The sequence below is a fragment of the Anas platyrhynchos genome, chromosome 1, assembly GCF_047663525.1.
Source record: "Anas platyrhynchos isolate ZD024472 breed Pekin duck chromosome 1, IASCAAS_PekinDuck_T2T, whole genome shotgun sequence".
In the NCBI taxonomy this organism is placed as follows: domain Eukaryota; kingdom Metazoa; phylum Chordata; class Aves; order Anseriformes; family Anatidae; genus Anas; species Anas platyrhynchos.
Genome location: NC_092587.1, coordinates 145465377 through 145480689, shown reverse-complemented (window position 1 = coordinate 145480689; position 15313 = coordinate 145465377). Strand labels below are relative to the sequence as shown.

At 38.1% G+C, this 15313-nt stretch overlaps 1 protein-coding gene across 3 annotated transcripts in view; it reads right to left on the bottom strand.

The window, feature by feature from the left end:
- Nucleotides 1-15313, bottom strand: part of MYO16 (myosin XVI) — a 378556-nt gene that overhangs the window by 299099 nt on the left and 64144 nt on the right. The window contains exon 1 of one of the 3 annotated variants that reach the window (XM_027444351.3): nucleotides 10013-10401. The exons of the other annotated variants lie outside the window; for them this stretch is intronic. Within the exon in view, the coding sequence (XP_027300152.2) occupies nucleotides 10013-10040 (28 nt within the window). The 5' untranslated portion in view covers nucleotides 10041-10401. Of the gene's footprint in view, nucleotides 1-10012; nucleotides 10402-15313 lie in introns of those variants that run through there. 3 annotated transcript variants of the gene reach the window in all.

Here is a 15313-nt window from a genome sequence, read left to right as displayed (position 1 = left end):
TGCTGCCATCACAGTTAATATAAAGGGCTTTTTATGCAGACCAAGGACACTCAGATCAACAGTAAGTGATGAAAAACACTAAGACTATTGCTGCTACTTGTAGATCTGGAGCTTTGAAGGGTGAATTAACACACAGGTACACAGTATGAGAAAGCTACAAATTACAGCTGCTACAAAGGTTTCATGATACACTTTTAACTAAAAGAACTAATAAAGTTGCATGGCAGCAGAAATAACCAATAGTTTTACAATAAATAAATCTCTGAATAAAGAAACTAAAATTAAGATTGTTTCAAATCCTGGGGCAGTTCTTTCACAGACATACTCAGTTATAACTATTTAAGTACAAATATGCCAGGGATCAAGCAGCATATAGTATATGAGAATTACAGAAAACATAGGTAATAAATACATAAATCAAAAATTTGTAAAGCCTACAAAGATTTTTATATTTTTTAAGAAGGGACATGTAAATCAAGACAAAGAGGATATTCAGTATCATACATGATGGAAAGTCAAAAGCCAAAAAGGAAACAGTGGTTGATAGACCCCAAGTGTAAGGACTGGCAAGCACACAGGAAAGGAAATCCTGTGCCAAGTGGACTGTGGTTCAGCATGCCATCTAATCATTTACAGAGATTACTGCAAAGTAAAAGCAGATGGAAAACTAGTTTACAGTGGGACTAACAAGAACTCTGCTTCAGAGCTAATATGCAAGCCTTTGGTCACTGCTTAGTGTACATCAAGGGACTGCCATCTCAGTTTTCAAATAGTGAAAGGATTGGAAACAGACCCTCCTCCTTTCTGCAGAAAGGCAACTTATCTGGAATATTGCGTTCAATTCTAGACAGTCAAATTGGAGCAGTTCAAAAGAAACCACCACAAATGGTTCTGGGGCCTGAGGGACTGATTTATGAGGAAAGATGAAAAGAATTAAATATGCATAGCTTAGCTAAGCAGTGACTAAGGAGAGAAATTAACAGAAATTTGAAGGGTGAAAAGGAAAAAGAAAGGTTATATATCATAAAAAGGAAGGGAACTTGGAACAATAGAACAAGTTTAATATAGTGTAAATTTAGGCAGAGTACCAAGCTACAAATAGCACACCTGTATTAGATTACCAGGTAAAACTGCAAAATCCCTAGTTTGGTATACTGTGCAGACAGACACACAAAAGCACCAACAAAGGCACAGCAGTTTTGGGCACTCAGGGCAGCCCTGTCAGCTCTGGCATCTCTGGATGGACCTGTGTGCTTTTGTAAAGACAACGCTCCAACAAAGTGGGGAAGCAACCACCAGGGCAATTTCAGGCATGTAGACCCATCCCAATGGCCTCTGAAGGACCTCTCTCCCTCACACTGCTATCAGACCTGATCAAGGTTAGCCTGGGCTATGATTAGAACAGCAAGAACTCATGCTAGTCTCAGCTGGATCTTCACAGATAAGTGAAAATGAAAGCAGGCGGAGCAGGTGTCCTTATAACATAGTTTAACCTAGTATGTCAAGGTCACCTTCCACATCTACTATCTAAGCATTATACTCTTGGTCACCTAATACCATAGTCATATGGAGGCATATAACATAGGAGAAAAGAAGTGCAAAGAATCCCTTATCAAACTTGAGTGTGAACATGCAACAGCAATATCACTTTTAGTTTAAGATAAAATGGGAAAACCCTGTTGACCATTTCTCTTCTGAGGAAAAGGAGGAAAAAATTGAACAACTTCATCTCATATGAGAACCAAAAAAAGGCAGTGTCAACTTGGACTTATGAACTCCAGTCTACATGAAACTTCAAGTTTTTGCACCGGGGAAATAACTAGACAAACATACAAAAAATACTTCAAAGCTATTGAAGAATCTGAAGTAGAAATGAAATTATTGTTGCAGCTCCAACATTATTTCTCACAAGACAGAAAAAAGTGTTTCAGAGACAATGAAGCTATATATTCATTGGTGATTAGAAGGAAGTACATCATTTAGATTGTGAAAAATAAAGCTCAAAGCAATCTATGTGATTTACACAAATGACTACTGTAACTTGTATCAGTAATGCAACTCACTAAATAAAATAATCACGTGCAGAGCAAAACACCTGAAGTACAAGTTGTTCATTTCATACACAGAGTTTTTTTTTTTTTCTGTTTCACAATAAACTAAGTACTGGGTAAGGGATACATAGATTTCACATACTGCCTTACAGTCTCCTGCGGTAACATACTTAACTACTATCCCCCCCACAAAGACTGAGGAAAAAAGGGAAAAAATCTGCATGCTTGCTTCCATCCTTCCTTATCTTCAGCTTAGATGCCAATGTTTATAAAACTTTTACAGGAAGAAGCTTTGATTCCATGTATAGTAAAAGGATCACATTTGAAAGCCATTGATTAGCTTTCAAAAAATGACCTTAATAGACCGTTCTATTTTCAGCAGAAGTCTTTACAAGGTCTCATATATATTTCATATGTCATGCTTCGTAACAGGATTTGCCTCAAATTTACCACAGCAGGGCTCCATCAGCCTGGGGTGGACTGGCCCAAATCTATCGTCTGTCTACATGCTCTGAATATGACTTCGATTTCTTCTTAAAGAAAAACTGCATAGAAAGGCATTCAGAACAGTATTTTCAGCCCAAGGTATCAAACCCCAGGTTTTCCTTCTTCCCAAGAATAATACTTTTTGTATTAAAGTCAAATATGAAGTACAGGTGAGTAATGCACACTTTCAAGTGAAAACCCGACAGGAATGTCTCCATTCTAGCTTGGCAAATGCCTCCTCATAAATGACCAGGGGGCATTTGGCTCATATGCCATGCCTTCCAGTTCATACTACTTGCCAGTTCCCTTCTTCACAGAATCATCTAGATTTTTGCTGTCCAGAGATCAAAACACACTACATGCCAGCTCTCTGCATCACCTTACAGATGGGGAAACTTGTCACAGATGGTTGTATTTCAACGTACACAATGAAACTGGTAAGGAAAACAGGTCTGGCAGTATTATTTGCAATTGTGATTTCTTCGGATTACAAAAGACTGATCAATGTCATTTGTTATCTGAAGGAGAGTCCAGCAGTCAAAACACCAGAACTTGTATGTTTCTTTTAGCAGGTCTTATTATGCTGTTATTTGCACTGAAGGCAGTTTCTTGAAAGCAAACAAATGAAAGATACACATTTCAAGATACAATTAAATTTATTATTATTATTTTTTTAATGTTGGTAGTACTCTTTCATGATATATCACAAAATTTGCATAAGGACAACTCTTTGTTGTTCCCAAACCAAACTTCCATTGACTTAATTGATTTTCATTTGTTTAAGTACAAATTTAAGAAGAGATTGGACTGTGCACTTAGTCACATGGTCTGAACTTTTGGGTAGACCTGTGCGGTGTCAAGAGTTGGACTTGATGATCCTTAAGGGTCCCTTCCAACTCCGGATATTCTATGATTCTATTAAAATTAATTTAGAATTTTACTTGCTTTGAAATAACTATTTTTATACTGTGGCAGTTCTGATGCAAGTATTTATTTCATTATCTACATATGTTTTCTCTTAGGCTTTATAACTTATCAACTGTACAAAATTTACCATGATATAGCCTGAAATATAGCCAGATTTTGTCTGAAATAAGAAAAAAGTGATTATTTGGAGCAAGAACTTATTTCAGGAATGAAAATAAGTTACCGATTCTCAAAATTTTCACCAACTTTGTAATGAGAAGCGGCTACATCACTACAACTTCACATGTTGAAATAGAGAGGTTTGGTTCATTTTTGCTGTTCTCTATTCTTGCAGTAATCTTCTCAAAAAACATAATATCAGAATTCTGAGGCTTCATGCATGCTGTGCAATATGGTGAGAATATATGATACTTTGACCTTTACAATCTTCTTTCATTTTCCTTTCAGGATGGTTATATTTCTTTGCTGTCTGCAGACTCACTATATTAGCAGAAAAAACGGAGTATAAGTACCAAAAATATAAGAGATTGCTTTATAATTTCTTCACAAGATCGCAGTAAAGTTTTTCCATAGAAAATGCTGATGCTTCTCCTTCATGGCAGATTTTTTTTTCACAGTATGAAACAAAATGTTCAAATAGAAATTTGGGGATGACTGTAATTTTCTTGGAAAATATTATGAATACAACCTATGCTTAGTTTAGTACAAAGTTGGAATCCTGTAGCCTTCAACTGTCCATGTTAGTATTTCTCCTCTTGCTGTTATTTCAAAGTGTATTTCCCAAAAAGAATTTTATATTCAATCTTTTGTTTAGAATCTACAGATGAGTTGTTACAGTTAGGAATGTTTTATACACTTGGAGGCATATTTGACAAACAAAAGTGCAAAGATAACTAGGCTACTACAGACCCGAAGTACATTTTTCTAAATATCACTTCCAGTATTTATATACAGATATTAAAGGTTCTTTTAAGCTCTTTCCTGACATCCAGTGTCATTATTCCTAAGTTTTTCATATCTAAATAGCAAATTAGCTCAAATAAAAAAAAAACACTTGACTTTCTGTCAATGTCATATGAACCCAAGAACAGAGGGGTATAAATAAATCAGTAAATTTAACACCAAGAGCTGGTGCGGAAGTACTATGTTCATAGGTTGTACTTTTTTTTTTCCTGTTGACTTGCACCTATCCTGTTATTGGCATAAGAGAGACAGAGAGGTTAACAGAAGCAAAAATGTTCTAGTTGAGGTTTTACTTGTACCAAAATTTGTAAGACAAAAACCACAATTCTTGATTGCAGAATTAAAAACCACTGTTTTACCTAATTTTTCAGATAACCTTCATGACATCTAAATTATCATACTTTTTTTTAAAATCTACTTTGTACTACTTTGTATATCACTGGAGCACTAGACTCAGTCTGTCAAAATTGAGGAAGAAATAATGAGTACTGCATAAGCATTACCTTTGTGTATTTTAAAATGTAGGTTTATGACACAAATGTCTTTCATCAAAATCCCTTTAATCCTTCAGAATTTCTTAATGCACCTTCACAGGATCTAAATACTCTCAATCAGTGGCCAGTCACACACAACTGATCCTCTCTGGGCTCCCAGGGAAGAGGACCTCCCGCTCTTTTTCCCAATCTTATTTTAAGCAGCTGTCCTAGATATCTCATTCCAGTAATACCCGTAACCTCATGCCATAGGTTACTGGGTCAGAAACATAAACAAGGAAAAGGAACATTTCTCTGCAGTAACATAAGCTCTCTCAATGCAGAAATAAACATGACACGAGAATTTGCTGACACAACCATGAAACACCAACCTCAGCTAAAGTGATGGCTGCTGAACAGGGACCGGTATAGACACCCTGTTTGTACTTGTAGCTCTACATCTTACCGCCATAAACTTTACTTTTTTGTGCCTCGAGCTCCTCATCAGAGGCAGATTCTCTATGTAACTAAGAGGATTTGAGAATTCTCAGGGACATCATAAAATGCACTACATAAGTGAACGCTGCATTCCACTCAACCCTGGAACAGAAGAAACCTAATTTACAAGAAGAAAACACTCTGAAGACTTTATTAGTTTTCTCACCTCACTAACGGTCCAGTGTGACAGAGCTATGTGTCTCCTTCACTTGGGGTAATCACATCCTACACACATACTGCCATAGGGGCAAAGGGCTCCCTTATTATAGACCAACTTGGGGCATCTAGTTCTTTTCAGACTCTCTTCTTTTCTTATTCAGCCTAAGATACAGCAATTCACTCCACTGAACACACGAAATCTTCACAGACTGCCTCACTGTAATAAAGCTGACATGAACATATCACGTGTTTCACCCACTGTATTGCCTCTTCCTCCTCAAGGGAATTAAGTTCAAGTCGCCATCACCTGTAAACTAAAACTAATGTATCACATCACATCTTCCCCCACCCCTTTCCAAGCTGCATATGCTTCAGGTAGATCTACTGCTGTGGCACATGTCTGGAATCGAAGATGACTCTGGGTGACACAAGAAGGGCTGAATTACTTGGCAACAGCACCCAGACCGAATTCAAAGTGCTAAATGAGAGCCTGGGACAATATGACTCTTCCCTTGAAAATATCCTGGAACATGCTAATGCAGTCCATCCTATAACCTTGGTGATAAAGAAGCAGATAACACCATGGGTGAAATGCTCATCCAGCTGTGCTGAGTGTCCTAGTGGTTAATAACTTTGTTGAAACAGAAAATTTATTGAAATGAAAAAGTGGGGTGAAATTAAATAAAATGGAAATCATAAGAATAATCCAAAGAATTTACTCTTCTTTTATTCATAAATATAACTTTATTACAAAATCTTCTGTGAATTAGTGTGAGAAATACTCAAGATGACACACATAAGATCATTACTGCTAGCTTTGGCCTTTCAAGACAAAGTGTATGATTAAGGTCTCTGGCACTGCAGACTGAAGTCAAGACAATATATTTTTTTAATGTAATAAAAGATCACTGGAGTATATGGATTTTTTAAATATTATGATTAGGAGGCAGTGAAAAGAAGGAATAAATCAGGATAGTTTACAAGATATCTTACGAGGATATAGCAATATTTAAAGGCCAACTCTTTCAGAGCATCTTCCATCTTCTACTCTAAGTAATTTTCTCCATAGACAATCCTTGCCATATATTCAGACACTGGAATGAACAAGGGTTAGGTGTTGGAGAAATCTGTAATAATTGCTTTTGTCTTGTTTGAAGTCCTGAATTAAATTCACCAATAAGCATCTAGTTAATATCTCCATCCCAGGTCTCTTTACGTATTGGTCTCTAAGAACACAAAATTCAATGTTTCATAATTCCTACAAAGGAGATTAAAGGAATCAGAAAAAGAGATACTCCCAAAGCAGGGAACATAGATTCTGATGCTCAGATTTGATGTTCCTAGAATTTGGATAAATTCACTGGGCTCAGATTTTCAGGTGCTCTGAGTATCACTCCTTACCAAAGTCTTCATTCTATTTTTAGATTCATGCATCTCTACAACATTGAGAGTGGAAATCAGACTCCTGTGTAATGAATTCAAGCTTCCTGAAATAAAGTACTGCTCTTCTTGCTACCTTTGGAGATCCCTTAGAGGAAGTCCAGAGTACAGGTGGAAAACCAGAGCCATAATACATAAATGTTATTTATGTCATAACTAGATATACAGGGGAGAGGAGCTAGCAGCAAGGCGCTGCCTAATTTGCAAAGATTACATTCATTTGTACAGTCTGTCACACAAATCACTGAGATAAAATGGTACCCAGCAGCTGGCAGATAACATGTGGCAGCCTCCTACAAACCACTGTGCTCTCTGCTAAATAGCTTGCACCAGCTGATTGCTGGGGAGAAGCTACTCACACAGACAGGGACAGCTCTCAGAGGCAAAAGTGCTTGGCCACAAAAGGAGATGGGCACCAGTAGTGGCAACATGAGCTGCTCAAACAGGCACACGCTGCCTGTGTTTCAAATGCTGAAGGTGCCAGCTGAAGATGACGCAAGGGCAGCAGCAGGTCTTCTTCCAGGGTTTTACTGGGATGAAAGACCTTGCTGGGCATTGCCCCAGGCAGCCTGGTGTGACTACACAGCTGCCTTGCTTAGAGGAGCAGGAGGGTGGACTAGAGAGCTCCCCAGGCTACTTCCAATCTGCAATGTCCAGTGACAAGACGATGCCAGTACAGCTCATTTTCACAGCATCCTAGTGGAAGCAGCATATTGAAAAAGTGAGGGAATATTAGTGAAATTGTACTAAAGCAGTAGTAGAAGAATAAGTATAATAGGTATAGACCTTCTCAGCTCAGATCTCCAGTCTGCAGAGATTAAAGCACAAAGTGCAGACACATGCAACATCCAGGTGAGATACCACTACAGTTCATAAAATGCTAGCTTTAAAGTGCCATTAGTTTACGCCTTTTAGATACTTCCCTCTCCCTAAAGTAGACGCAGAGACAGTACTCTCTGCAAACATATTTCCTATGGTTCAATGCCTTTTCCTTCTGATACAGAAATCATCAATGAAATGGATTAAACACAAAGCACAGTGTGGAAACTCGTGTGCTATCCCTTGTGAGGTTCAGCTGCTCTCAGCAGATCTCTGAGCATCACTGGTGCTGCCACTGGCACTCAGCCCTGGCTCATATTTGCTCCCAGCTTTCTGCCAAACACAGACATGAGTAACACTATTGGCATGTTAAGTCAAATGGTAAGGCTCAGAGGAGGAGCACTCAGAAGGGTTTCTCCTTCACTAATTACAGGTGGAGGTGGAAGCAAATTCACTAATTCTGTATGGAGAAGCACAGGCAGTAAAATGCCCTCCTGCTTTAGATGCTGGCTGAACCTGCCAGAAAGGCATTCTAAAGCACACTATTTGGAAGAAGTGCTATAGGGTAAAAGATAATGATTTAGTGAAAAACCTCTTATTACAAAATTCTGAATTTCGAAAAGAGGCAATACACAATAGTGTCAAAACTGTGATGTACATTCACCTTTCCCTCTAGTGTGTTTTAGTCCTTCATCCCTGCCCTCTAACCAATGCAGTGAACATCCCAAGTTGAGAACCTCACAGTAATCCTTCTCTCTTGCCAATTAAGGAGCCTATGGTATCATCATAGTCACACATACAGCATGTCATTGAACATACACATGCCCACATACACTTTCACTTTAAGAAAGTGATTCCAAAGCGAATAAAGACAGAACAGGATTTTTCTGACATCTTTGAGATATTATGCTGCAAATTCCCCATCTGCATTTCTCAAGTCTCGTGACAGGCTCCAAGACTTATTCTTAGACGGTGCCTTCAGAACTACCCAGTAAAACCAGTCTGTGCTTTTCAGCATATAAAGGGAATTTAGGCTAGGAGCTCCCATCAGTACTTGAAAGCACTTCCATGCACAAGTCCCACTGAATCCAGACAGGAGGAAACCCTCATAATTCATTTCCCCTTGAATTCCAGAAATTATTCCATGGCACCTTAATTTCATAACAAAACATCAAAGAACCACATTATTGGTTTCTTAATGCAGTATTTTATAAATAGTTCCAGAAATGGCCTTGGTACACTAACATTATCAAAGACCACAGTCTGAGAAGAAAACCTCATAGCAATCTGCCATTTGTCATGTTAAAAAAAAAAAAAAGTGACATAACCACTAGAAATCTGAAGTTTTCTAAGTCCTGTAGTAAAAAAATGCCCCTGGCTAACAAACTCCTCCTGGCTGCCAAAAGCAAACATCTAAATAATAATTCATTACTATGATGTAAAGACAGCAATTTCCATTCAAACACTGGATGCTTTAAAAAGCAAAATGCAAAAGGTAGAAAAATACCCAAGCTAGGAAGACAAGCACAATCTTGACAGACAGACAAAAAAAAAAAAAAATGCTGCTAGGAATTTGCTCTGCATTGAATCAACGCATTTAGCACAGATCCTAATTTCATGCTCTAAGGAGGTGCTTGCATGATTCAAGGTTAAAAGTTCATTTCATTTTTTAAGTTTGTCCCACCAAATAGCTAAATATTCTGATAAGGAGAGGACACAAAGGTTTGATCTACATAGATAGTGAGATTTGCTCTTAATTATGAGCTTTTTCATTTCATATTTAATTATGAGCTTTTTCATTTCTCATTTGTAGTACCCTTGCAAAGTGTAAGAGCAGTGTCCAAGGTTGTCCTTATAGGCATCTTTACCATTATGCTATATATGACACATTTCTTCTTTTGGGAAATTATTTTCTTCAGTGATTAATTAGAATAAAAAAGAAAGTTTAAAGAGCTAATCAGTATGAAGTTCAGAACGAGAGCTTTATCATACACACAATGAAGTTGCCTCTGAACAGAAGATAAAAAGAAACCCAGCTCTGCCTGCATATTCACATGCAAAGTAACAACTCCCCTTCCCGACTACCACGTTGACATCATGCGGCATCTGCCTCCGACTTTTTGCATACGCATTGAAAAGACACACCTCGGAAATAAAAGACAGCTTTATAATCAAAATAACCGTTTTGTTACTTACAGCATTTGATAAAATGGTAATGAGACATTCTTTCATCTCAGGCTGTAGTCTTGCTACAGGTTTCAGCATTCTCTTCTGCTACAACTGTCATGCCCAGGAAATGCATTATTTAGAGCCCTTCCTCAGGTATCCGGTGTACCTCAGAATACATTATTTAACGCAGGTTCTGTTCCAGGATCTTGCAGAGGCTTCCAGGTCATCCTCACCCGGCTGCTGGAGTTACGATAAACCTCTGTGTGCCTTGAGCCACGACTCCTGCACGTGCTATTGTAGCACGATTGAGTGACACTGCTCCTAATCCCACATCCCCAGGAATAGGCAGATTTAATTGGTGTGCACTTGCAGCCACATTCTTCCAGCACTGAGGTGTGCTGCTGCACTGCGGCTCTCGCAGTCCTGCCAGTTAATGGCTTTTCAATAGCTTTCAAATGGCAGCAAACTAAGCTTGATGAGTGGGCTCGAATGAAATCGCAGAACAAGGGATCTTAAATTTTACTCGTGCACGGCGTTTGTGTGCCAAATGTGACCGGATTCTTAGCTGGTACTAAAACAGGATTATTTTTAGTTGCCACCAGTTGCTGTGTGAATAGGAAATTGATATAGGTTCCCAAAAATAACTACCTTTTAGCATCACAGATCATTATGTCAGTTTGCAGTAAGGTAAAAATCAGGACAGAGCTCACAGCCATCTTCAGACTCTCCTGGTTTATGCATGGGTTCGTTTAAATTGAGCTGAGAAACATGCTTGGGTGTACATTCCTCGATATGCTCTTGTTTTGTCATTTCTTTGTATTACACTGCATCTTTTTCACAGATGGAGTATTTCTGTCAGAAGAAGGAAACTGCAGGCTCTGCATGGTTTATGTCATGAATATGTGTGTTACCTAATGATATTGTAATCACCGATTCTAAGAAAAAACGCCTAAGAAGACGCATCACATTTAAATATGAAATAGGCTCTGCTGAGAACAAGTCCATACAATTATTTAGCAGACCCCGGAACAACCAGTCAGTGTATCCTGACGCATTACCCGCCTTCAGATTAAGGGCACACAAAAGGCAGACCTGCATTGTATTTTAAACACCCAAACTGCATCATCCTCTGAGCACAATCCCTGCATTACTTTCCCAAGAACAGTCACCTAAGTATTTGGTTGCTACTTCCTCAAGAAGAACTACAGCAAGACATTTAAATGAATCAAATAATAATTTAAGAAAATGGTGTTCAGAGGGGATTTACCTTTGCTTACCATTTGTCATGCTTACCACAGTCATCATTTCACTGAGTGAGAGCTCTTGTAAAGGGAAACTGATAGCCCAGCCATATTTAAATCTTTTATTCATCTGAAAGGTTCTCACTTACTGTTTTGTATACATAACATTTTTAACAGCAATGGAGCATTAAAGGGACTACAAAGGGAAAAGGGTCTGTCTCATTAGTAAGGATTACTAATTCAGATTCTATTAACTATTCTGCAAAGTTCCCACAAGAGCAGAAAGATGTATATTCACAGGCTTCCCATGATCCATTAGCAAAACCCTCAGGTGAAATCTCTCAGCTCCTAACAGCCACATATTTCAAATCTACTTTTAGGTATAATATGCACAACAATAGTTTTGCCAGAGTAATTATTTAGGTGGTGTTGTTGTTGCTTTTTACTCAAAACATCATTTTTCAAAAGAAAAGGAAAACAATACAGAAAAATAACCTCAGGAAAGAGGGGTAGATTATATAAAGCACAGTACAGTAATTACATTACCATGGAAACTTTTTCCTGTAGCGTAAAGTAATTAAAAAGTAAATTTTTCCAGACTTCCTTTCACACATATCTAACACTAGGCCACCTTGGGCCATATGGCTTATAAAAAATACATACCCAGAGCTTTAAGAGGCAATGTAAAGTCATAGTCCGTAAGCAAGTGTCAAGTAACGTGACAAAAAGCCCTTTGAGCACCTCTTTGTGGCTGTGCCATGCCTAAGGGGCCTGCCACCCACCCACCCACAACAGCTGAGAGCAGAAGGGCTCTGGGCAAACACTGGTGAATGGGAGCAACAGGCGAAAGGTGTTTTTTCTCATGACAGCATGGAGAGGAAGAAGAAACATTTGGATTTTGGCATGAACCTGATGTGGCCAAAACAACAACAACAAAAAAAGGTATTGGGATCTGCCTTTCATACAGAAAGGACCAAGGTACAGGGCAGACTCCCGATCACCTCAAAACATTGATACTTCACTTTTACATCAGACTGTTCATATTTGCATTAGACTACTTGGAAGCAGAGTCCTTCTGCCTATGACCAGGATGCCCCCCAATTTCTTTTCTCTCTTACCACGCACCGGGCCATGTAAGCAAGGCAGTGCAAAGGGCCACTTGACACAAGAGAAGCGTTATGTCGTGGCTGGGGACTGTGCCTTGCCACTGGATATTTGGGTCCATCGGGCAGCACATACCCCAACTGCAGCAGCGTTTTGTGGCCTCTCCTCTTCTCTCTGAGCCCTTGTGCCAAAAATTTGGTCAGTTGCTCAAGCGTGATTGACAGCCTGCAGGTGAATGAAAGACAGATGCCAAGTGTGTCTCAATCCCAGGATGTGGCATTCGCAGAGAGCTAACCTCAAAAGACCTTTCATTTTAGAATATCACGTGTGCTTGGTTTTTTGACTTTTTTAATTTAGATTTATTATATGGGTAATTAACATTAGTGGACTCTGCAAAAGACATAAAAATTTAGAAAATGGCATTGTATATTGCTGTCAGCAAGAAGTTCTGACTCAAGTTGAAGAGCGGCATTGAAGCAGTGCAAAAATGAGAAAGGAAAAATCCCAAAGAAATGGGATGAAAGCACCAGGCAGGGTGAAGACAATGAAGTGGAGAATGAAATCAGATAAATACTAGTATAGATGTGATGGACTTGAGAAGTGGCAACTACACCAGAGGCAAAAGGAAGCCAGCACAGGAATATCAAAAGAGGACAAATCCTGATCCACTTATTGGAAAGACTTATTGGTAATTTCCACTGTAGTCTTCTTCTAGGCTGGAAAGTACAGAAAGAACAGAAAGAGAAGAAACTGTAGTGCTCATGGTGGTGGATGTCCATGTCATAAGCAGATTCCAGGTATGCGAACAACAAATAAAAGATTTTGAATTCTAGGATGACTCCAAAGGAGGAAATACTTTGTTGTCAGTGATTATACAAAGCAAATTGTACAATTTGCTTATTCACAAGAAGAGAGACATTAATTGTGCTACACATTGTCTCCTGACTGAGACAGGAATGAGAAAGGAACCCTAATGTTAAAAAAAAAAAAGACGGAAGTGACACTTGAAGTCCAGCCATTTAAGCAATGCCGATATAACTGTACAAGCTCTTAAGAGTGTTGCAAAAGTGCCTTCTTTGAATATTAGGGAACACAGACAAGTTTTCAATCCAGTGCTTAAATCTACAGAGACACCCAAGTGTACTTGGACTGGAGAACAAAGACTGAGCTGGTACCAAACCTGATGTTAAAACACCAAATACCAATATATTTGATTTTGTCTAGCTTACCAAAAATAGTGACAAAAGAGAATCAAGGTAAATAAACAAGATATATATGGCCCTTTCAGAAACATTCCTGGTCACCTCTTTCTATAGGAAGAAAATAACCACTTCTATGCTAAGTGCAATTCCAGCATTCAATGGAATTATGATTTTTTTTTCAAAAAAAACAGAACCTTCAAACTGGTTAGCCAACATTAGGATAGCTACTTGTCTTAACATAAACCTGCATTTACAGGCTGCCAACTCAGAGTGTACACTGCTTCCATATCTCAATTTCCAAGGCTCAAAACTTGTCTTAGACAAAGTACCTATGAAATGTTTTCTAAATAACCCAGCAAACAAAAATATTGCTTAAAGTAAGGTTTTGCTGCCAAGAACTGACATGCTGTATTATATTCATGTCATGTAAATATTTTGTTATTCTTAGTGTCTCCTGTTGTCACAAGCAACCAAAAATCTAATATTTTTAACACCTTAGTGTTTTATACTTCTCATATAACAGCAAGATTTGCTGTAAAAAAGCAGACCTATCTGAAAGCAATTTAAATCATGAGAAAAACACCATAACTGCTGGTTTTAAAAACATGACAGATGCTCCCCATTTATGATGTTTTCATGCATTGCAACAAAGTTTGCTATATTCCTTCAGATATTACAATTTCAATGTATTACTTATGGGTTTAAGACTGCAATGTTTCACCAGACAAAAGCCATGGAATGCAGAACAACATTAACATTCCTCCTATATTTTGACAAATCATGCTACTTAGCAATCACTCCTTGGCCATGCAATCCAGCTGCCAACAAGCCACTCTTCAGATAACATCTGGTAGTTGTATGCTCTTCAGGAAGCTAGGGATGAGCCACAACAGATGCAGATACTTAGCAAGAAGCACCCTATATAGCAATTTTCTCTACATGAATCACAGCAGAACAAAACACAGCAGTATTTCCACATAAACTTTCAAATGAATTGGCCCATAAGATATATGTGAGATTTGTTCCACAGATAGCATCAACAAACCACATCTAATCACTCAATCACTCAGAGTGTGGCTGACCCCTAGAGAACTAGATGAGTTCCTTTCTCTTCCTCCAACCTTTGCACACTTTTTTTCATTCCCACTTCATTGGAAATAGGGGACCTTCCTCCCATTCTTCTGTCACTAGATCAAACCCTTACAGAATAAGTATTAAAAAAAAAACAAAAAAAACTTTCCTTCTTCTCCATTTACAGTTACAATTGAATGTTATAAACTCTGCGTTACAGTTATAAACTACTTGCTTCCACGCCCAGAAAATGAGTATTTTTATGCTATGTATAAACCTCCCTAGCAGCTCCTTAGCTGGTTAAGATAAAGAAAGTGTCATATGTGGAGACAGAATAGAATAATAGCAAGACTAAATACAACAAATAAATCTCAGTGGTCTCATATGCTGTTAGTCCTATCTGTGGCATTGGTAGTGACTCAATAATAATTTGTTACAATCTGTGTATACATTTTTAAAAATTACATTTCTTACCACATTTGATGTAAGGATGTTAAAGAGGAGCTGCAAATTTTTATTTTTTTTAAATGAAAACCCTCTTACGAAACTGAGAAAGACTATCCAGACACGTGTTAAAATAATAAGCAGAAAAACAAAAAACATGACAGCCATCAGTACCACCAGACAAGTGAAAAATGAAAAAAAATCACCATGAATTTCCACGTAAAGAGTGATTACATGATCTGATAGATTTTTTTTCAGTTTATAAT